Genomic DNA, 21,347 nt, shown 5'->3' with positions numbered 1-21,347 from the left:
TACATTCTTCATTAATATAAAGGCATGTGAAAAAATTAATGACATATACGATATTACCACACACCCAGTGTGCTCGCTGTGGGGAAAATCACTTAACCAAGTTATGCGCGAGTTACCATAACAGCGACAACCTTGTCTTTCATCACGAACTCGTCTCTACTCTGTGCATATCAAGGAACGGGATCACAAGCACCGACGAATATCAATAGTGACATACATAAATATCTAATAAGCTTTCGTCTCTACTCCCTGGCCATCGACTAACGGGATAAAAAGTTCTAGCATAGAAGCATATGTACCTTTTTTTTTTTTTAATAAAGCTTTGTCATTCTGAGTTGTACCATCTACTTGAACAGTCGATCGTTTTAATTATCCGCATAGAAAATCATCTATACATTAAAATATAAGAAAAATGCATATGTACATAGGATATGAGTATGGATGCACATCGTAGCCTCCCACCGTCTCGAAAAGACTTCTTCGAAGAAGAGCAATTCGAACTCAGAATCCAGGGGACTGAATCTTGTGGAACCGAGCAGCAAAGCAACTCAAAATCATTTTAAGGAAACTCAGAAGTGATTTCTTTGAGCAAAAATTATCCTCCATCGACTACACCGTTGATGCGAACTACTGCCTGTGAAAGTGCACAAAAGCGTACGTTGTCCAGGCGGGGAAATTGCAAAAACTGAAGTGGAACAGGCTAATGCATTCGGCTACCACCTAGAGGATCGCTTCACTCCTTATGACTTCGCCACGACAGAGCAGATAAGAGAGACTTACCAGTACCTACAAACGCCATGGCAGATGTCTTGGCCTATTGCTCCAGGATTTGACAGGATTTGCCACTAAAGGTTTTAATAGCCATAGTCTATATAGCAATAATTTTCAATGGTATTTTAAGGGTCCAAGTGTCCCCAAAACGGTGGAAACTGGCTGTTATTCTGATTTATTTTATACACAAGCCTGGGAAACCAGAAGCTGATCCTGAGTCGTATCGGCCTATAAGCCTCTTAGCCTGTCTTTCTATATTATTGGAGAGACCTATTATATTATCAATTTGGATTTCCAAAGGGGACACGGCTCTATAGAACAGGTCCACAGACTGGTGAAACATATATTACAGGCTTTTGACGACTGCGAGTACTCCAACGCTGTCTTTATAGATATGTAACCAACCCTCGACAAAGTATGGCATGTTGGATTATTATACAAAATAAACCCCCCTCATACCTGCGCCCTACTTCTGTATTTCAAAGTCATATCTGGAAGGACGAGAGTTTAAAATCAGAGTGAGAAATAACTACTTTTCTATATATCCAATGAGAGCTGGAGTCCCACAGAGCAGTGTTCTTGGACCGCTACTATCCTCCTCGTACACGGCTGATATCCCTTGCCCGAACTTCGAACACATGGAAGCACCCAACAAGGCTCTTATGGCAACCTATGCAGATGACATCGCAGTTGTGTATAACTTTAGGGACAGCAGACTACAAGAATATATTAATGCTCTGGCAGCCTGGTGTAAACGGTGGAACCCAATAATAAACGCACTGAAAACAACAAATCCATGTTTTACATTGAAAACGCTCATCCCAAACACACCTCCAATCCGACTAGAAGGAGTTACCCTGAATCAAACACAGTAAAGAAATGTGGTCACAGATCAAAACAGCTGAGATGGCTCATGAATAGAAGGAGCACTCTTTCGCTGAGGTGTAAAAGAGCTGTGTATGCGCACTGTATCGTAACGATGTGGCTATACGGGATCCAGATTTGGGGAATTGCATCCTAATCGAATTATAAACGTATCTAAATCGCGCACTACGACAAATAACCAACTGTCTCTGGTATGTTCGTAACTCCACACTCCATTAGGACCTTAATCTTTACACAATTGAGAATTCCTGAGTCATAGCAGTCTTATTTCAAGACGCCTTATCCCTGCTCGACCTCTGAGACGACTTAAACGGCAAGGCTTTGCCAAGACAATTGGACAGCAGTAAAAACTATTCACTTATGTTCCTACTTCACTAATTTTTATATAGTGTTTGGTAATTCTTAAGAATATTTCTCCACCCTGTGATGTTAAGAAAAAATATTATGATGTACGGATTCTTCACTTAATAAATAATAATAAACAAACAAAAAATCTGCCAAAACCAAGAATAGCTCGCACGATTATTATATGCACCACATATCATATGATTTAATTTGCTGCATAAAAACATTTATCATGTTGAATATTTATGGTTAACTTCCGTCTAATAACTAAACTACATTTTGGAGATAGAATTAATTTATTCTTGGTGTCATGCATTCGACATTACATCTTTCTAACTCTTGGCCAGGTTATCGTTTTTTATAATTCAAAACTTATATCCATTACGTTTTCAAATAATTCCCAACTAGTTGTGGTTTAATTTTCATTATATGTCCCCTTTGAGAGCCCATAAACTGGACCGGAAGTTCCGTGGATTCAGTTGAAGTAATTGCTTAAATCTGCGTTGGTGCTGGCGATTTATTTTTAGAAGCGTCCAGGATGTTGTGAACCAAGGACCGAAATTAGAATAGCATTCAATATGTAATATTAAAGTTAAGGATACTCTCGCAATGAATCATTTGAATTCTGAATTGCGAATAACTAGATTCGCTGTCGCCACCGATGAGTTCCAGTTCTCATTCACTTCGATTGAATGAGATGAATAGTTTAAAAATGCCTGACATATCCGTAAATCTCCAGACGAGGCACAAATAAATCTTAGGCAAAAATAAAAATGAGAACCCCCCGTTATCAACCCATTGAAAAGGCACTTTCGGTTTGAATGCTGTAAAAAATATACATATACAAATATATACAGGACTGGGTCTCTATATATATCATGTATTCTCATGTATATATCAGTTTATTTAGTCTTCTTCAAAAGTTCTTTGGCGAGCTGCCCGCGGAGCTTCCCTCGTCAAATGGCACCTCGCCCAATCTAACTACTTTCTGCAATTTATTCATTCCTGTTTTTCTCTTTTTTTTTTTTTTTGTTGTCATTCTTTTCGTTTCATTTGATTTGATTTCATTTTTTTGTACGTTCTTTTTTTGTCAATTTTTTCTTTCGATTTGTACAAAGAATAGTGCTGAAAGAAAATTAGGCATAGGTTTTATATATGATTACAATTAGGTTAATATCTGGGAATCTCTGCTCTGCTCTAGTGCAAGTGCATACGCGAGACAGAGACATAGCTATTGCGATGGTAAGAGATAGAGATAGGTGTCAGTGAAAGAGATAGTTGATAGAGAGCGAGTGGGACTGGGAATGAGAATGTGAGGAAGTAAGAAAGTGAGGAGCATTGGGGGTACAGTTGCGTTGCCATCGAAAAAAAGTTCCATTGACATTTTTAGGTTAGTTTTAAATGGTGGATGTTACATGAAATGGGGCATAGAGTTGGTATGGAATGGAATTCGGTTAGGAACAGTTTGGCTGGGTAACGGGGGCATAAATAAATATGAGGGAGGGGGAGGGGAGTGGAAAATATAAGTTACAAACTATAACAAAATCAAACTATTTGTCTAGGAATAACAAATCAAAAAACTTGAGGCGTGTGTATAAGTGTAGGAACAGAGATTTCGTTCAAAATGCTTAAAATTATAATAAATATTTACGGATAGGTTCGTGCACACATAGAGAGTAACTTTCTAGGTATACATAGCTAACATCGAATAGTGTCGTTCTTAACTATACACATAGGTAAAATGTATTGACGATTCGAACTGAAAATAAAGCTGTTAAAATGCAAGGAATATTAAGTGGTGTTCTGTTGTCTTGTTGTGTGTGTGTGTGTGTGTGGGCCCAGTATTGAAACTAGTGCCGAAAATGCTATGCGCTTATACACTAAATAGGCGTTGATCACAACGCTCCAAACACTCCCCTCCGCCCCACCCCGCAAAAACGTTACAGTACTATATATAGTATATCACACATAAATGACGAATCCCTAGTAATCTTACTGCGAACGGAGTGTTGGAGCCTGGTCGCAAACCGATTTAACTAGCACTTATTTCTAGTATTTGATTTTAGTTGTGGTCTTTTTAGGGTGTACAAAATAAGAAATTAGGTAAAAACGGTCGGGCGGGTGGGGTAAACAAATTATTATGTTGGGATAGTGGGGCCGTAATGGATAGTTGTTATATCGTAATATAGTATATATGCATAATAATAAGAATAATATAAAAATAATCACAGACTCGGATTTGCAGATTGGAATCATATTAATTTTTGTCATTTGTTTTTTTTTTGTTTTTTTTTTAAGCTTTTTTATGTATTCCACTACGAGTGTTCAGTTTGTTCATGATCGGTTTGTATCGACTTGGTTCTTAAAAAGCTAAAATCACTTGGAATAATTTTAGATGTTTATACAGTTATGCTGCCGCACGCGTTTTATGTGTGCACGTGGTATAATTGGTTTTTATTAGTCCATATATTATATCATATTGTGTAGCATTACGATTACTAGAGTTATACGTATACCTAGGCATATACGACTTCTTTATGCGCTTCCATTTAAATCTTATCATTTTCTAGTGTTTCCAGCGACCCTCAACAATTAAACGTTTTCACGCATTAGCTTGACCTTTGCCACATACATAGATAGATAGTTACATTTGTATCTCTTTGTGTTGTCACATGACTAAATGTGCCAATTACATTAATGCAAAGTCAAGCTTGTACCAATTTGGGATTAGAAGCGAATTCATTAGAGCGGCTTTAGTACATTTCATGTCATCTAGTTAGCTAACTTACAATAAAAATGACTCATATTAACATAATCATGAGCTTATCGATACAATTGGGGTTTCTAGATATTATCCTGCTCTGAGAATAGTTGCAAAGCACAACGCTTGCTGTCCAATGACAATGGTTCTTGCATATCTTTCAAGGATTTAAGTATATATTTTTATTTTTGGGAAGTGGGAGTGGCAATAATTTAACAATCTCTTTAGCCTAGGCATTTCGCAATTTCTTCGACGCAAATAATCTAAATGAAGTTATGGCTGCTGTTTTAATTGGGACATATGTTCTCAGTTGTCGAAGGAAGTGTGGTATGTTTACATAAATGAGGCTAGACGAATAGTGCGATCGTAGTATGTACAATTTTACTTAGTGGCTAGGGTATCCATCAATCGTCAACTCTGCGGTCCACCAGCAAAGATTTTAATCCGCTGATTACTCTTTAACTGGCCAATTAAGTTAAAGTTAAATGTGTGGCATGTGGTATTCTATGTGCTATGCTATGTGCTATTGTATGGTTTGATTTTTCTGCATTACCAGTGATCGGTACCATTCTGTGTCTGCGTTTTTCCAGGCCATTATGGTATTGCGTTTTGTGTACATTTACGTATTCACGTAATATGCTACAATATTTCAGGTTTATTAGTTAAACTAGTTCACAAGCAAACATAGTTTTGTATGTGGGTTTATAGTAGTTACATAGAACACAATAGGACAGACAATAAATTTCATTTACAATCAACGGGGCACAATGTATAAAATAAATCAAATAACTAATTTAGGTATATGTTAAATTCCTAAGAACCATTTGCACTTCTTAAATTTTCTTTCTTTCAATAAAATCTTTTAGAATCGTCATCATAAAAAAGGTAGACGCTCAGGTTTTGCGCTTAAAACTAAATTGAAGTATTCATAAATATATAGATAGAGGTGTAAATATTTTTCAATTGATTACATAGGCTATAGGCATGCACATAGTATGCACATTTGGATTCTAGTTTGTGTTGCTATAGTTAGTTATGGTAATTGTTTTGTTTTCTTGTCCAGGTCAAGCTTTAAGCATCCCACTTAATTCTACGTTTAAATACAAATTGCGATTAAGAAAACGAAGCACGTTTTAGTCATTGATAAGATTTGTACACTTAAAGCTAAATGAATTTCTATATATATATATATATATATAAATATATATATATATATTTATAGTATACCGTATGGAGTACGGGGTAGACACCCACACGTATACTCACCAAATACATGACATCTACATATATGTATAATCCGCTATTTATATAGACATTGGGTATACAAGTCTACAGCTCAACAACTTGCAACTTTATAACTCTTAAAGCTAATGTTCCGCTTACTGCACTACTCTTCCCCATCGTCGTACATCTGCTATCCACTACAGAGATAATCGATATAGAAAAGGTTACGCTTAATTTAAATATTCTTATCAATCGTGCTTGAGTACGATGCGGGCAGGCGCCTTGGAGCGCTGCTTATGGCTGCTTCCGCCGCCTCCACCGCTGCTCCCTCCTCCCGAGACGGCCTGACGCTTCTCCAGCCGATCGAAGATCCCTCCGCCAGATCCCGAGCTGCTGCCTCCTCCGCCACCACCTCCTGCTCCGCCCTTCCGCTGCAGTGCGCTATCCTCTCCACCTCGCCTCCGATCCCGCTGCCTGCCGCCATGCGACGACTGCTGCTGATCTCCACCGCTGCCGCTGCTGCCATTGCTGTTCGGTTTCAACACCACCCGCCGCTGGTTGGAGCTAAAGCTGGGCTGGGCTGACGTCGAGCTCCCGCCGCGCATTGCCTTGTGGTTGCGCTTGACCACCAACAGCTCCGGAGTGGCCGATCTCTTGCTGCTCGCCTTTTGCGGCGGCGGCGATGGCGTGGCCAACAAACGATCCTCCTCGTCCAGCAGCAGGTCATCGTCATCGTAGTCCAGCTCCACTTCATCGTCGCTGGGCGTGCCCAGGCGCAGCATATCACGCGGCTTTGGCGGTGTGCCGCCGGCCGCAGCTCCCGATCCCGATCCCGCACCCACCGTTCTCGCCGGCGCCACTGCAGTCATCTGCTGTTGCTGCTGCTGATTATGATGCGGCTGCTGCTTGGAGGATGGCGCCAGGTGATCGGTTATGCTGCGCTTTGCCTCTGGCGCTATCTTTGCCGCCGTTAGTTGCTTGCGCGCCGGCTGCTGCTGCTGCTGCTGCTGGCCTTGGGTTGCCTGAGCATTGGACTGTAGCTGGGACTGCGATCCCTGTGTCTGCCTGCTGCGAACGTTACCCACATCCTGATCATCGCGACGCTTTAGCGAGATCACCTTGCGCTCGCCGACTGACTGGGCAGGCCGATGCTTTGACGCAGCACCTGTCGACACTGCAGATCCTTGTCCGGCGGCCACCTCCTGGTCGTCGCGGGCTGGCGAATTGTGCTGCTCGGCGCGTTTCTCCTAAAAAGTTTAGTTCGTTCGTGGATTTCTCATGGTTTCGGATCGCTACAGTAAGCTACATTGAAAGGCTAGCTTCGGGAGACCGAAGGATCAAATGCCCTTGCACTTACACTCCTTATTCACAAGTTAATGATATTGAATATATCTCTCACAAATCACTGCTACCACAGGCAGAATATGCTTTCTACAACTCATTTAAATCTGATTGAAAGTTCTAGTTCAGTCCGGATAACTTTTTTAGCTGTGCGTCCTTGTTTGCTCAAAATAATGCTAAAAACAACTCGAAACTGCTTTAAAAAGGCCTTAAATAAAAAAATAATATTTTTTCTGCAACAAATTAAATACATTTTCTAAAGTGGACGCTTATATCTCGTAAATTCCCCCTCAAATTGCAAGCAAACATAGAAACTTTAAAGTTAACCCATTTTTAGCCAGAGAAAAGAACATTTTATACATTTCGGCGTTAATTTTCGAAACCAACAATCTTCTGCAAGGGCATCAAACTATTGTGGAAACGGCCACATCTGCAACCCAACAATATAAATAGAAGAACAAGGACTTACCTCGTGTAGTTTCTCCTCGGCTGCGCGCCGACGCTTTAGCTCCTTGTCCCGCATGATTTTCTCGCGCAGCTGCTTCTGCTTCTCGATCTCCAGGCGGTAGTTGCGAGTCTCCTCGTCCTCGTCGCTGGGCTGCATTCAAAATTGGAAATTAATACGTGCCAGAGAAGAATGAACTTTACTGATTTCACTTACCATACTGCGGCTGCCTGTTTCCGATGGTCGGCCGCGCGGCTCGCCAGAGAATGGATTGCGGGCAGTGCCACCACCAGCCGAGCCACTCCTCCGTCGCTTGGGCGGCGCAGCGCCGCTGGATGCTGCTCCGCCCGCTCCTTGGGCACTGGCTGTGCTTGCTGCACCACGATTCTCGTCCCGATCCCGACTGGATGCCCTTCGGAACCCTCGGTTTCCTGCCGCCCGATTGGCGCCTCCATAGCGCTCACGGTCGCGCTCCCGATCCCGCTCCCTTTCACGATCCCTCTCGCGTTCCCGCTCCCGCTCGCGATCCCTCTCCATGCGCTTGACGGGTGAGTAACTGCGGCCACGGGAGCGGCTGCGGCTACGTGTCCGCCTCCGTTCGCCTGCCTGTCCGGAGGATGCGGCTCCGGTGGCGGAGCCCGACGACGGGGGCGAGCGTTCCATGCGTCTCTTCTCAAAGTACTGGCGATTCTTGTTGATGAACTCCTCCTGCTGGCGCAGCAACTCGGCCTCGCTATTGATGGCGGGCATAAAATGGGTCTCCTTAATGAACTTGTTTGTAGCCGCTTCGACTCCACCCTTGAAATTCGGATTGATGAGCACCTTGCTGACCCGAGGCACCGATGAAGAGCCCTGCTGCTGCGGCGGTCCATTCGGCTGCTGCGGCGGCTGGCCAGGATTGGCGGCCTGCTGTAAAGGATTGCCCGCTTGCTGCGGTGCTGGCGGCTGCTGCGGCTGCTGCGACTGTTGTTGCGGGGGCGGCGGACCTCGCATCCCCATGCCGTTGGCATAGTTCGGCGGTGCGCCGGGCATCATGTGCGGTGGCAGCGTCTGCAGTGGGGGTCGCTGCATGCGCGTATTGTCGCCCGGCGATCGCCAGCCGTTGTGCGGCCGCATAAACTGCGGAGGATGCTGGGGTGGATGACCCTGGTCGTAGCCGTACGATGGCGGGGCGTTTCGGTACAGCGGCGGACGCATGCCCGACTGCTGCTGGTGCGGCGACTGGTGTTGCTGGTGCGGCCCAGGTCCAGGTCCCGGACCCAGAAGTGCTCCATTGCGATAGCCACCCGGATTGGGGGCGTACGCCAGCGGCGGTGGCTGCAGCAGACCCACACGCACCTGCTCGTGCGGATGCGGCAGCAGATGGGGCGGCACGCCTCCGTTCGGATTGTGACTGTGGTGCATCATGTGCGAATGCGTGGGAGTGTGGAGGGGAGAGGCGGGAGCGCTGTGTGGCTGTTGTGTGTTGGTCGGTGCTTGTTGTGGTGACTGGTTGGGTGGCTGAGTTGTCGGGTACTGGCCTGGAATTGGAATGAATGTTGGATTGCTCAGTGTTTGCTGTTGTTGTTGATGAACTTGATGGCTGGGATGGGCTTGCGGTATGGACAGGGTGAGGGGTGTTACGGGAACGGTTAGTGGGAGAAGACAGGCGGCGGTGGTAGCAGCACCCACTGGCGTGCTCATCAGAGCCAGGTGCTGCGGTTGTTGAGCATTACCCGGCATGCCGTATAGCTGTGGCGGCGGCTGCATTCCGGCCATGCCCATGCGCTGCTGCTGAATGCCAAACATTGGCGAGGGGTTGCGTAGCAGATGGTGGCGAGTTCCGATTCCACGCGGCGGCTTGCCCATCTGGCTCTGTTGCTGCTGCTGGCCATGCATATAACGTCCACCTCCGCCAACGCGGGGTTTGTCTTCAATTAATAAGTAATACATTCATTAGCTGTGGATTACGAAGGATTTCCTTTGTGCTGAACCCACCTCCATGGCCGTGGTGTCGGCGCTGCTGGTGCTGGTAGGGCGACATGTGTGCGTGTTCCTGTTGCTGGCGCAGATTGTTGTCGGATCGTTCGCTGGCCGTCTTGTAGTTGGTGCGCTCCTCGCGCTCTTCGTCGTCCTCGCGCGGATCGGGCAGCTCTGAAATCACAGAGGCAGAGCTGGCGCTGGGCAGGCTCTCCTGGGATGAGGCCAGTAGCGAGCACAAGCCCAGTCCTCGTTCACCTTCCCTCTGACTGCCAGCATTCTCTGCTGGCTCCTCGCTGTTGCCATTATTCTGAGTCGCTTCCTTTTCGGTTCCATCACCTGAAGGCGCATCCGCCTTAGAATGCTGTACTGGCGGATCCGAGCGACTGGCCGTTAGCAGTTCATTCGCTGGCTCAGCTGCCACAGCCGTGTGGTGCTCAATATGTTTCTCCACCTGGGCGACTGGAGGATTTGCAGGAACAGGATCCGACACAGGAGTTGGGGCGTGCTCTGGGTGCGCCTTTGAAGGTGCCACCTCTGTCGTGGCCGTGGCTGCAACTGTAACAGCCGCTGCAGTCGCACCTGCCTGCAATTGCTCCTTGTGCTTGCGCTCGTGCTGTCTAATCTGCTCCTGGGCCCACTCCTCGGCCTCGGCGCGCATCTGCTGCTTTACCTCGCTGGTGACATCCTTTTCGAGCTCTGTGCCATAAACAGTGGTAAAAGGGTATCAATCAGAGATCGTTTCAATTATCGCATTTCAAGCACTCACCTTCGTCCGAGAGTAGCAACTCATCCTCGTCGGCGCCGAGCAGAGCCTGGTCATCGATGTCGTCGCCCAGCTCATAGTTGAGCAGGTCATCGCTGCGGGTGGATAATGGATAATGCGAGTTGAGAAATCGTAAAGGGGAAAGGAGAAACCCAAGGTAAGACTTTTTTCTCCTTTGAGGTTCCATTGAAAATATCACACGCACACAAACGTACACAAACACACAGCCGGGGGGCATTCACACACACTGGCACACATACACCTACGCAGCTCGAAAATGTTATACACATGCATTGCCAAACCCCCCGCCCCCGCCACCGACAATGACTTTTGCATGCGATTTTCTCAGCTCCACCAATCGATCGCTGACCGGGATCGTTGCCCAATCCTTGGCGGACGTCGTCCATTGTTCGATCACATACTTTTTCGCACCCACCACTTACTTAATGTCCGACATTTTTTCGCCAGGGCAGCTGTTGACACTCGGCGGCGCGCGCGTGTGTGTGTGTTATTTAGAGAAGTAGAACAGCGACTGTCTACGGACACGGAGCGGTGCTTTATAACATTTTGAACAGTCGTCTTGCGATCGAATCGATCTGATCAGTAGAGCGCGCTTTTCCGCTTGATAAATAGGCACCCAAAAGGTATGCGAAAAGTTCGGGTCTTTTTCACACGCAGTATTTTTTTTTAGGGATGCAATCGGTATTAGTGGTGGCAAGTAGGTGGCGATAGGTATGCGCTGCTATCGGTGCTGCCAGATGGTTAAAATATCGATTAAATATCTTTTTATATCATACTTTACATATGCAAACAATTAAGGTCGCCCAACAATGTAAGAAGAATTAAAAAGGGTAGCAGAAATACCCCTTATATTTCAATTACAATACTGAGCAGCACTGGAGTTCCACTACTGCACACACTGGCCAGTGTTGAACAGGACGGCTGGATGTACAGTTTGAATTTAACCGGTTGTAACAAAGCAAACTGGCGTCCATTTTTCTGATTCGAATCGAATTTCATATTTACATTACTCCACTCCACTGATACGAGAACACCACATGAAAACGAACAACACGTAAACAATGAAATTCAGTGAACACAAAGCAAGGATCCTGGCACTGACGGCCAATCATGTGGACGAACTGCAGGCAATGTGGACACGGATGTTCGAGCCGCAAACCTGCGAGGATTGCATCGTCCGTCTCGAGGCCCACGCACACTCATTCTACACAGATATTATCAAGGAGTCGCGCGATAAGGAGGAGACCATCAACAGCGACATGGCCGCTCTGCGCACCGAGGCCACCGACCTGAAGCGGCTGCTCCACAAAGCGGTGGACATTGGCCAGCGGCCGGACGATGTGCCGCTGACCATCTGGTACATGAAGCTGGACACGAGCATCGATCATCTGCGCGAAGAGCTGGCCATCCGACGGGCAGAGATCAGTGAGCTTCTCCAGCAGCAGCAGCAGCTCTGCGATGAGCTGGGCGAACTGCCACATCCCCTTCTAGCTGATCCCCTGCCGCTGCCCGAGGAGATGGACTCCTTTCGGGATCACCTCGCCCAGCTGCGCGATCAGCGAGTGCAGCGCCTCAAGGAGATGGACCAGCTGCGGCACAGCATCAGACACAACATGAAACTACTCGAACTTCATTTGCAAACGGACTCGGAAAAGCAACTGCTCAATTCGGATACTCATAGGCTTTCTCCCGAATCCTACGGGCGGCTGCAAACAATGCACAAGGAGTACGTCGACCAGGTGCAGGAGCTACGCGAGCGCATCGACGGGATGCGCGACAAGGTTGACCTACTCTGGCAGCGGCTCAGACTAACCGACGAATACGCCATGCGTCGTGTGCGTGAATCCACGTCCTATAACCAACGCACCTTCGACATACTGCGCGAGGAGCTGGAGCGCTGCCAGGCTATGCGGCAGCAGAATATTAAGACCTTCATCGATCAGCTGCGCATCGAGATCAACGAGTGGTGGGATCTCACACTGAAAAGCACCAAAGAGCGCAGGCGCTTCACCAGCTACTACTGTGATACCCAGAGCGAAGATGTGTTAGAGCTGTTCGAAAGGGAGTTGGGCCACCTTAAGGAGTTTTACAACAGCAATAGAAGGATCTTTGAGCTTTACTCGACTCGAGGCGAGCTGTGGTCACGCATGGAGGCACTGGAGGCCAAGGCCAACGATCCCAATCGGTTCAACAATCGCGGTGGACAGCTGCTCAAGGAGGAAAAGGAGCGCAAGACTATGATGTCCCGACTGCCCAAGATCGATCAGCAAATCACGGAGCTGGTGAAGGTCTACATGAGTCAGGCGAACACGCCGTTCCTGGTGCACGGCGAGAACATACTGAACAGCATGTCGGCGGACTGGGAGCGCCATCACCAGTCCAAAAAGCAGCCCTCCGCCCAGAAGAAGGATACAAATAATGCGAGCATCAAAATGAAGCCGCCAATGGCGCCTCTTACACCCAATACGATGAAGGGCAACCGGGGAATCCATGGATCCTCATCCTCGTTGAAGAAGACGCCGTCCAAATTGAATGCGAACACCACGGCCAAGAGCACAGGGAATCTGCAAAAGAGGCGGCATCCCAACCACGGCAGAAACAGTCCACAGCCAGCAGCTGCGGCCAAGCGAAATCTTATCACATCGCTGGAGTGCAACAATTCAGTTCCCATGATAGGTGTTAGTAATGGACAGAAGCCGATCAAGTCGCCGCAGAAAAAGGTGCGCGTGCTGGAATATTCGGTGCGCCGCGGCAAGGCATCCGGCAGGCCGAGCACAGGGAACAGGAATCATCAGCGGAATCGGCCCATCCCCCAAATCCATGTGCGTCCGCCGTCGGGCGAGGAGAACGAAAGCCCCGACGAAGAGAGCGGCGACTTGGAGGCGTTCGCTGTCTACTAAGTGAGCTACACTCTAATCAAATCGATTTGCAATCGCATCGGCAACTGATCTGTGTTCTATATCTACCTGTACTGAAGTATTTCGCTCACAGTTGCAGACACATCGGATTAATATATATGTATATAGTTTTAGGTTTTTCATAACACAAAGACTATCTAAATTTACAATATTTAGCGCGTATCAAACTACTTTGCTTTAGCTGGGACTGCAACTGAGTATATGAGCAATTGTCAACTTTTAAATTATAGTCAAATAAAAAAAAAATTTTTACATTATCCAGACTATTCAAATTATTTTGTACACTTTTACCAATTAATTTCTATGCAAAAGGTTGTCAACGATCTGTGCTATTTGCATAATTTGTGATATAAGTGAACATAACAAATGTTTAAGCAGTCGCATCAGTTGTTTATAAGCGAACAAGAGAAATATACATTTTATTTCCTTAAAAACAAAAATAACGAATTGTAATTATTAAAAAAAAAATCGTATGCTCCAGCCCTGGATTTGCCAGAAGGCACCGCAACGTGGCAACGCTGCTCCGCAATGCGGTGGCAACATTTTTGGCCGCCATTTAAATTTGAATTTACCGAAATTTCAGTCTAGCGTCATCGATTCATTCAGCTGCAAAATTTCGTGCAACGATGCACTCTAAATAAACCACAATCCGTAACATTCCCGAGCCAATCCCGTCCAGCGGCGGGCATCTACTACAAATCAAGTTAACTCAGACTGATTAAGTAGTCATTGTTATTTTCCCCAAGTGAACACAACGAAAGCAAACAAGTGAGCATTTTCGCAAAGGAAAAAAATAGAAGAAACAATTAATTGCGCAACGAAAACGGTGAACATGAACAATCCGAGTGCCATCGCGGTGAAGGCCCGGATCCTGGAGATGACGGGCGAGCACGTGGACCAGCTGCACACGATGTGGTCGCACTTGTTCGAGGCCAAGACCTGCGGCGAGTTCCTTCTCCGGCTGAAAGACCATGTGCACAGCTTCTTCACGGATCTGCTCAACGAGTCGCGCGAAAAACAGCAGGCGATCCTCAATGATATAGCCGCCTTGAGGGCGGAGGCAACAGACCTGACGCGTCTGCTCCACGAGCCGGTGGACATGGGCGAGCGGCCGGACGACATGCCGCTGGTCGTCTGGGAGCTGAAGCTGGACAAGAGCATCGAGCATCTGCGCGAGGAGCTGGCCAGACGGCGTGCGGAGATCTGTGAGCTTTTGCTCCAGCAGGAGCAACTGTGTGAGGAGCTGGGCGAACTGCCTAAGCCACTGTTGGCCGATCCACTGCCGCTGCCCGAGGAGATGGACGCGTTCCGGGATCGCCTAGCTCAGCTACGCGATCAGCGGGTGCTGCGCCTCAAGGAGATGGACCAGCTGCGCCAGAGCATCAAGTACGACATGAAGCTGCTGGAGTGCCTTCCCCAAACGGACACAGAGGAGCGTCTGCTCAACCAGGTGGATCACTGCCTAACGCCAGAGACCTTCGAGCGCCTGCGTCACATGCAAAAGAACTTCGCCGACCAGGTGAAGGAGCTGAGGGAGCGCATCGATGACATGCGCGAAAAGATCCATGTTCTGTGGGACAGACTCCAGGAGACGGACGAGTATGCCATGCGTCGCGTGCGCGAGTCCACGTCATACACACAACGCACCTACGATGTCTTGCGAGAGGAACTCCAGCGCTGCCAGGCACTGCGACGTCAGAATTTGAAGACCTTCATCGAGCAGCTGCGGATCGAGATCAAGGAGATGTGGGATCTCACACTTAAGAGCCAGCAGGAGCGCAAGCGCTTCTCGAACTACTACAACGACTGGTACAACGAAGATCTGCTGGAGCTGCACGAACTGGAGCTGGACGACCTAAAGACCTTCTACAACAAGAACAAGGAGATCTTCGATCTGTACGAAAGCCGAGCCGAACTCTGGTCGCGCATGGAGGCACTGGAAGCCAAGGCGAGCGAGCCAAATCGTTTCAACAATCGCGGCGGCCAGTTGCTTAAGGAGGAGAAGGAGCGCAAGGCCATCACCTCCAAGCTGCCCAAGATTGAGCAGCAGATCACGGAGCTGGTGCAGGCATACGAGGCACAGGAGAACACACCCTTCCTGGTGCACGGGGAGAAAATCCTGGATCTGATGGCCGCCGACTGGGAGCGTCATCGCCAGACCAAGCAACAGAGCTCGGCGCGCAAGAAGGCACCGGCGTCGGCCAGCAAGATAATGCCACCACCAGCAGCGGGTTCGACGGCCCTTCGCACGCCACGAACACTGCGCAACATGTCGACCTTCTCCAGCTCCACCATGTCGCTGCGCATGACACCCTCGCAGCAGCAACTCCGTCCCCTAAACATCACCAAGAGCACGGGCAATCTGCACAAGCGCATGAATCCATCCAGCCTGGCGACAGGCCCCAAAACACCGAACGCCAAGCGCAGCTTGATGAACACCCTGAACTCCATGAAGGCATCGCCAGCCAAGCACCTGCTAGCCGCCAGCCAGCAGCAAAACCAGCTGAAGAGCACCAAGTCGCCGCTAAAGCGCGTGCGCGTTCTGGACAACACACTGCGACGCAGCGGCGGATTGGGCAGGCGCAGCATTGGAACGCGCTCGAGCAAAAAGGCGCGCACCAAGTCGAGCGACCAGAACGCCCCACCAGACACCGACTACACAACAGACGAGAATGGCGAGCAGGGAGTCAGCTATGACGAATTCCAGCCGTCCAGTCGCTCTTCGATGCTGCCGCGCCAGCGTCACCAATTGGCCTTGCCCCGAGCTCGTCGTGCCAATCTGCCGGTGCCACGGAACGCCTGATGATCGTGCAGCCGCGCAGACAGTTCTAGTTACACTGGAGATTAACTAGCTTAACACGTACCTACTTTACTATTTCATAACAGTTGGCGTTTCTTGATGTATTTCATTTTTTATTTTCTGTTTTACGTTTTCATAATAAAAATTATGTGTGTGTTTTTCGCTTGACCACAAGATTCGAGTGTATTTCACTTTTGTAAGGGAGACAAACAGTTGTGGTCTAAATTCAGGACTAAAGGTTGTAAATTTGTTAATTATGTTTGCTATTTTCATTTAACAGTTCAGTTTTCCACCAAGTATATTATGAACATTGTGAAGAAGAAATCGCTATAGGTATAGATTTCGATGTTTTACTATGCTTTCACGATTTTTATTTGATCATCAACTAAATTTGTTACTTATTAGGGGGATGGGAGTTATTATTTTTACTTTAATATACATGCGCACTGATGTAAGGTTTATAAAAAGTTTCCAACCGCCTACACTGCGCATTAAGATGTAGAGCAGTTCTTATTCGACTATTAAATACATATTAACACATTAAAATGGCCGGCATGGGTCGTGCCTGCGCCTGTGATGAACCCTTCAGTTGGCCAAATCCCGGTGCGGAGCAACAACTCCTCCCAATTCCGTCGGTTATGTACAGAGGGAAGCTTAAGACTACACTGGAATAGTTTGATATCCGGGATGAGGTGGAGCCGTGTGCCCAGGTGGAACAGGATCACGCACTTCAGCATCGATAGCTATTTGCCCGTCTCGCTTCCGCTCTGGCTATGCTGGCTGCTTCCTCCGTGGTTGTACATGAGATGCGCTAAAGCGAAACCGACAGAGATAGAGTTAGTTAAGACAAGGATGGGGATATTTCTTGCTTACCCATTACGACCGGTGGAAAGTTGAAGGCACCAAACGGTGCAGACGTATTCACTGCCGCGGGTGCGAAGCTTGCTCCATCGAGCGTATTAGCTGGAGCTGCGGCCGCTGCTCCCGTGGACAGTCCAGCAGATGTGGCGTTGTATGTACCCGGCGAGTGAATGACGGTGGTCGACGATGAGCTCTCAGCCCCGGCAGCTGCAGTCGCCGCTAGCTGGGGATCCAGTTCATTTGGATACCGTGCCGGCGGCATAACGACGGTGGTCAGATGCGATTGACCACCATCTTCCAGCAGACCCGTCCGCTGCAGACGTCCCGTCTTCGTCTCGATGTGCTTGTTGTGGGCGCTCAAACAGTGATTACGCATATTGTACAGCTGCAGGAAGTAGGCATCGCAGTGCGGACATTTGTACCGCTCGCCCGTATGCCGCCGGATGTGCGCCTTTAGGTCGTTGCTTTGCGTGAAGCTCTTGGGACACTGGTCGCACTTGTACGGCCGCTCGCCGGTGTGCGTGCGCATGTGAATCGTTAGATTGTACGCGCGGTGGAAGCTCTTGCCGCAGGTATTGCACAGATTCGGCTTGGTGCCCGTGTGGTAACTACAAGTTGAGGAAAATCGGTTAGGAAACCAAACTGAAGAAGCAGTGAAGTATGTTCAACACTTACCGCTCATGGACCTTGAGATCAGTGGCGCGGGGAAAGGCTTTTACACAGAAGCGGCACTTGTAAGGCTTTTCACCGTTGTGGCGCCGCATGTGCACGCGGAGGTAGTCGTTGCGGGCAAAGCTGTCGCCGCAAATGCAGCAGAGGAAGTTACGCTGTCCGGTGTGGGTCTTTTCGTGCTCCCTAAGCTGCGCTCGCTCGCGGAATGTCTCATCGCAGGTCTTGCAGGCGTAGAGGAAGTCGGTGTGCAGCAGCGTGTGCTTACGCAGGTAGGTCTTACTCGAAAAGCGCTTCGAGCAGTATTCACAAGTGTGCTCCGCCAGCTGCAGCTTCAGCTCGCTGCCCGGCTCCAGGCCCTCACCGTTGTGCTTGCTGACCTTATGACGCTCCAAGGCGTCCAGACGCGAGAAGGCAGCCTCACAGAGCGAACACTTGTGCTCCTTGTTGCTGTGCAGGCTTTGCACATGCGCCTTCAGGTGGTCGCTGCGCGCAAACGCCTTGGGGCAGTGCGGGCAGTTGTGGGGCTTCTTCTCCAGATGCGACAACTTGTGGCGCAGCAGGTGGCAGTGGCGCGAGAAGGTGCGCTGGCACACCTCGCAGCGATTCTCGGGATTGGGTTCGCCCTTGTTGCGTCGCCGGCGCCTGCCTGACTTCGACTTCTTCAGCGGCTTCTCGCCGTCCAGCGGCTCCTGTTTAAACCGAAATTCGCCGTCATCATCTTCCCCACCATCCTCGTCGTCGTCGTCATCATCATCAAGGTCACTGTTATCGTCTGCAAAATCATCAAACCGCTCTTCATCGCTGAGAGGCAGCTCTCCGCTGACATGGAGCTTCATGAAGTCTTCCACTCCCATTAACGCCTCGTCCTCGCTGCCCACAAGGTGACTCTCTTCTTTAATGCTGAACTGAGAGTCGCCGATGGCAATGGGTTCGTCTAAAGAATGATAAATAAGTACTATATTTTTCTCTTTATCTAAGCATAGGACACATACTTTTCACAGTCCGATCGATGGAAGTTTCAGCTTGAGCTTCCGCCTTTTCCCGCCGCCGACGCTTCTTCTCGAGCTTCAGCTGCATGGCCAGGTCGACTTCTTCCGCCTCCAGGCAGGGCTCCGGCTTGATGTGCAGCCACAGCGTTTGATTGACCCCATTGGCATCTTCGTCATCCTCGTCGTTGCTGGAAATGGGATTCGTATTGCACTGGAAGGTTTCTGCGACGCCTTCATCATCGTCTTCCTCCTCGTTTAACAGCACCTCGGCAGAAACCAGCTCATCACCGCCATCGCTGTTCATGGTGTTCTCGTCCGCCGGCGTCCAGGTACGTAGAAGATCCTCCTCCACATCCCGGTGCTGATTGCGTATGTGGCGCAGCAAATGATCCCGGCGGCTAAAAGTGCGCTGACAATGGGCGCACTGAAGTCGTGCGGTTTGCTCGTGGCTGCGCGCCAAATGGCTGCGCAGCTGTCGGAGATGCGGGAAATGCTGCGGACAAAACTTGCACTTAAATTCTTCGGATGGAAGCCCATCTGTTCCAGTTGCCGTGCCCTCCTTGGTCGTTCTGTGAACCTGGTTGCGGTGCAGCCGGAGCTCCAGGCTGTTGAGGAACTGGTCGTGGCACATTTCGCATGGCAGCAAGGCCACCTGATCCGTCTGACTGGCCGCCTCGGCTCCTCGTGCCTTAAGCTGGGGCGAACGGCCCAGCATGGCCACCAGTGAGCAGTAGGAGCGCTCCGCGTGCCGCTTAAAGCGGTAGGCATTGCGGGCCGCTTCCACGCAGGATCCGCACATATGTGAGGGCATCCCGTCGTACCGCTCGCACTGGTGCAGGGTGCACTCGTCCAGAATACGGGCCAGGTTGGCGCCCTGCTCGACGGGTGCTTCGTTGAAGATGAAGTGCAGCTCCCCCTCCAGCGATCCGTCCTTTAGGCAAACGCGGCAGACACGCTCCGCGTCCACGGTGTCTATTGTGGTCAGGGGCTCCAACTGGGACACCAACTTGCTGCCCGCCGGCTCAGTTTCCGTCTCCTGGCACGAACCCGGCTCCAGCTGCGGATGCAAGTGCGGCTGTGGCGTTGCCATGGCTGTTGCGCTTCCTTCAATCCTTGCTATTGCATGTGGGCATCAACAATTAGCACAACTGCTGCTGCATTTCCTTAATTTTCCATTTATTTTACCAATACGAAGCGTTTGTTGTGGAATCGAGTGCGGTCCTACTGGAAGCGTCATTTGTTGTGTTACTGACTGCGGGCACACTACGCAAATATCGATAAGTTTCATGTTACCGATAGCACTTTCAAGCCAAATTTGGATTTCCTGAGAATTTTCGAAAAAAAAAAATACAAATATTTCAGACGCTCAGAAAGTATAGTAAATTATACAGATAGTAAGAGAGATAATGTTTATTGTCTCCAACCATCGTAGCTCAATAAATTAAAAACACTCATAAAGTTTATCAAAAATATTATTATTTACAATATATAATAGTACTCTAGGGAATGTCATTTTAAGGTTTCAATTTCTTTTCCAGCTCCTGCGTCTACCATCAACGTCAACTGTCCATTTGTCGGATTCACCCACGCAGCGGGAAACTTCTTGTCCAGATCGACAAACACACTCTGAAAAAGGGATATAAAGTAATACTAAAATAAAATCTTTATAATGATGAAGCCCAACATAAAAACCTAAAATTTAAGTTTCTGAAGTGCGGGCAAAATGTCTGATTTCTTTCTCATATTTTTTTATCATATTCATATTAAGCTAAAAACCTCACCTTGACGACACTGGCTTTTCCGCCGCCCGTAACCACGAAGGCGACATTCCGGGCGTTATTGATAAGCGGCAGGGTGAAGGTGATCCGCTCGGGCGGCGGCTTGGGCGAGTTCCGGATGGGGATAACCAGACGCTGGGTCTCCTGCAGTGTGGTTGGCTGCTCGGGGAAGAGGGAGCAGGTGTGACCATCAGGTCCCATGCCCAGCAGCAATAGATCGAACCGATCTACTTGGCTCTTAACCTTCGCCTCGTAATCTGCGGCGCATGCGTCCAACGGTATGCTGGTATCGGCGCGGACGAACTGGGATTCCTGGATGGAGGGCAATTGGGTCAGCCACTCGGCCCTGTAGGCACCGTAGGTGGAATCGCTATCATCCAGGGGAACATACCGCTCGTCGCAGAAGAAGAACACCCAGTTGGCGGTTTTCAAGTTGCAAGATTTCAGAGCTTTTGTTAGCAACTGGATAAGGGAACCACCTGTAAACGAAACAAGACACTTGACATTGGTGAGCGCAACTATGCAGATCGCACCTGGCAAGGTCACCCTTCAAGTTGGGCTTATCACAAGCCAACCCACTTGACCTGCATGACCTATGCGTGATCCTCACCCGAAAGTCCCACGCTGAACTTATCCTGTCTCGCCAACGCCTCCTGGGAGCAGCGCGTCAGCAGATCGCCCAGGGCCTGAACCAATTGCTCCTCCGAAGCGGACGGGATTACCTTTAGCGTACTCTTTCGCTCCGACATATTGCTTGATCTGATAATAAAACCCGACTCGACTTCGATTTTCCAGTAATCATCAGTCCCTC

At 48.7% G+C, this 21,347-nt stretch overlaps 5 protein-coding genes across 7 annotated transcripts; 2 read left to right on the top strand and 3 right to left on the bottom strand.

Annotated features, from left to right (window-relative positions):
* Positions 1 to 4,448: 4,448 nt before the first annotated feature.
* Positions 4,449 to 11,202, bottom strand: LOC120455009 (protein split ends). Of its 2 annotated transcripts, XM_039640830.2 has the most exons (7): positions 10,941 to 11,202; positions 10,501 to 10,592; positions 9,750 to 10,430; positions 9,488 to 9,682; positions 7,989 to 9,292; positions 7,797 to 7,925; positions 4,449 to 7,233 (listed from the first exon to the last, which is right to left on the bottom strand). In XM_039640830.2, the coding sequence occupies exons 1-7, from the start codon at positions 10,952 to 10,954 to the stop codon at positions 6,235 to 6,237; spliced, it is 3,414 nt and encodes a 1,137-aa protein (XP_039496764.1). In that variant the 5' UTR covers positions 10,955 to 11,202; the 3' UTR covers positions 4,449 to 6,234. The 2 variants fall into 2 exon arrangements, with proteins under 2 accessions (XP_039496764.1, XP_039496763.1); XM_039640829.2 differs by having other exon boundaries at positions 7,989 to 9,682.
* Positions 11,203 to 11,437: 235 nt separating this feature from the next.
* LOC120455010 (protein regulator of cytokinesis 1) lies at positions 11,438 to 13,693 on the top strand. Its single transcript, XM_039640831.2, has one exon. The coding sequence runs from the start codon at positions 11,580 to 11,582 to the stop codon at positions 13,416 to 13,418; it is 1,839 nt and encodes a 612-aa protein (XP_039496765.1). The 5' UTR covers positions 11,438 to 11,579; the 3' UTR covers positions 13,419 to 13,693.
* Positions 13,694 to 13,992: 299 nt separating this feature from the next.
* On the top strand, positions 13,993 to 16,412 carry LOC120455515 (protein regulator of cytokinesis 1). The gene has a single exon (XM_039641788.2). The coding sequence runs from the start codon at positions 14,269 to 14,271 to the stop codon at positions 16,237 to 16,239; it is 1,971 nt and encodes a 656-aa protein (XP_039497722.1). The 5' UTR covers positions 13,993 to 14,268; the 3' UTR covers positions 16,240 to 16,412.
* A 160-nt stretch (positions 16,413 to 16,572) lies between these two features.
* On the bottom strand, positions 16,573 to 20,071 carry LOC120455514 (zinc finger protein 420). Of its 2 annotated transcripts, XM_039641786.2 has the most exons (5): positions 19,944 to 20,071; positions 18,762 to 19,874; positions 17,773 to 18,703; positions 17,110 to 17,705; positions 16,573 to 17,047 (listed from the first exon to the last, which is right to left on the bottom strand). In XM_039641786.2, exons 1-5 carry the CDS (start codon positions 20,044 to 20,046, stop codon positions 16,980 to 16,982), a joined length of 2,811 nt encoding a protein of 936 aa, XP_039497720.1. In that variant the 5' UTR covers positions 20,047 to 20,071; the 3' UTR covers positions 16,573 to 16,979. The 2 variants fall into 2 exon arrangements, with proteins under 2 accessions (XP_039497720.1, XP_039497721.1); XM_039641787.2 differs by having other exon boundaries at positions 18,762 to 20,034.
* A 141-nt stretch (positions 20,072 to 20,212) lies between these two features.
* Positions 20,213 to 21,332, bottom strand: LOC120456971 (probable 6-phosphogluconolactonase). The gene is made up of 3 exons (XM_039644118.1): positions 21,147 to 21,332; positions 20,540 to 21,015; positions 20,213 to 20,384 (listed from the first exon to the last, which is right to left on the bottom strand). Exons 1-3 carry the CDS (start codon positions 21,283 to 21,285, stop codon positions 20,268 to 20,270), a joined length of 732 nt encoding a protein of 243 aa, XP_039500052.1. The 5' UTR covers positions 21,286 to 21,332; the 3' UTR covers positions 20,213 to 20,267.
* Between the last annotated feature and the right edge of the window lie 15 nt (positions 21,333 to 21,347).

The sequence above is a fragment of the Drosophila santomea genome, chromosome X (assembly GCF_016746245.2).
Source record: "Drosophila santomea strain STO CAGO 1482 chromosome X, Prin_Dsan_1.1, whole genome shotgun sequence".
In the NCBI taxonomy this organism is placed as follows: Eukaryota; Metazoa; Arthropoda; class Insecta; order Diptera; family Drosophilidae; genus Drosophila; species Drosophila santomea.
The sequence above is the reverse complement of the archived record's forward strand: the minus strand, read 5'-3'. Positions and strand labels throughout refer to the sequence as shown.

Excerpts from the sequence above, each read along its gene's own strand:
- LOC120455009 (XM_039640829.2), bottom strand. Across the intron at positions 9,683-9,749 it reads CCGACACCACGGCCATGGAG|ACAAACCCCGCGTTGGCGGA; the intron begins GTGGGTTCAGCA and ends TATTAATTGAAG. Across the intron at positions 7,234-7,796 it reads CCGAGGAGAAACTACACGAG|GAGAAACGCGCCGAGCAGCA; the intron begins GTAAGTCCTTGT and ends TAAACTTTTTAG.
- LOC120455010 (XM_039640831.2), top strand. The coding sequence starts at position 11,580 with ATGAAATTCAGTGAACACAAAGCAAGGATCCTGGCACTGACGGCCAAT.
- LOC120455515 (XM_039641788.2), top strand. The coding sequence starts at position 14,269 with ATGAACAATCCGAGTGCCATCGCGGTGAAGGCCCGGATCCTGGAGATG.
- LOC120455514 (XM_039641786.2), bottom strand. The coding sequence starts at position 20,046 with ATGAAACTTATCGATATTTGCGTAGTGTGCCCGCAGTCAGTAACACAA. Across the intron at positions 18,704-18,761 it reads CATCGATCGGACTGTGAAAA|ACGAACCCATTGCCATCGGC; the intron begins GTATGTGTCCTA and ends ATCATTCTTTAG. Across the intron at positions 17,706-17,772 it reads GATCTCAAGGTCCATGAGCG|TTACCACACGGGCACCAAGC; the intron begins GTAAGTGTTGAA and ends CTCAACTTGTAG.
- LOC120456971 (XM_039644118.1), bottom strand. The coding sequence starts at position 21,285 with ATGTCGGAGCGAAAGAGTACGCTAAAGGTAATCCCGTCCGCTTCGGAG. Across the intron at positions 21,016-21,146 it reads GTTCAGCGTGGGACTTTCGG|GTGGTTCCCTTATCCAGTTG; the intron begins GTGAGGATCACG and ends TTTCGTTTACAG. Across the intron at positions 20,385-20,539 it reads GAAAAGCCAGTGTCGTCAAG|AGTGTGTTTGTCGATCTGGA; the intron begins GTGAGGTTTTTA and ends TCCCTTTTTCAG.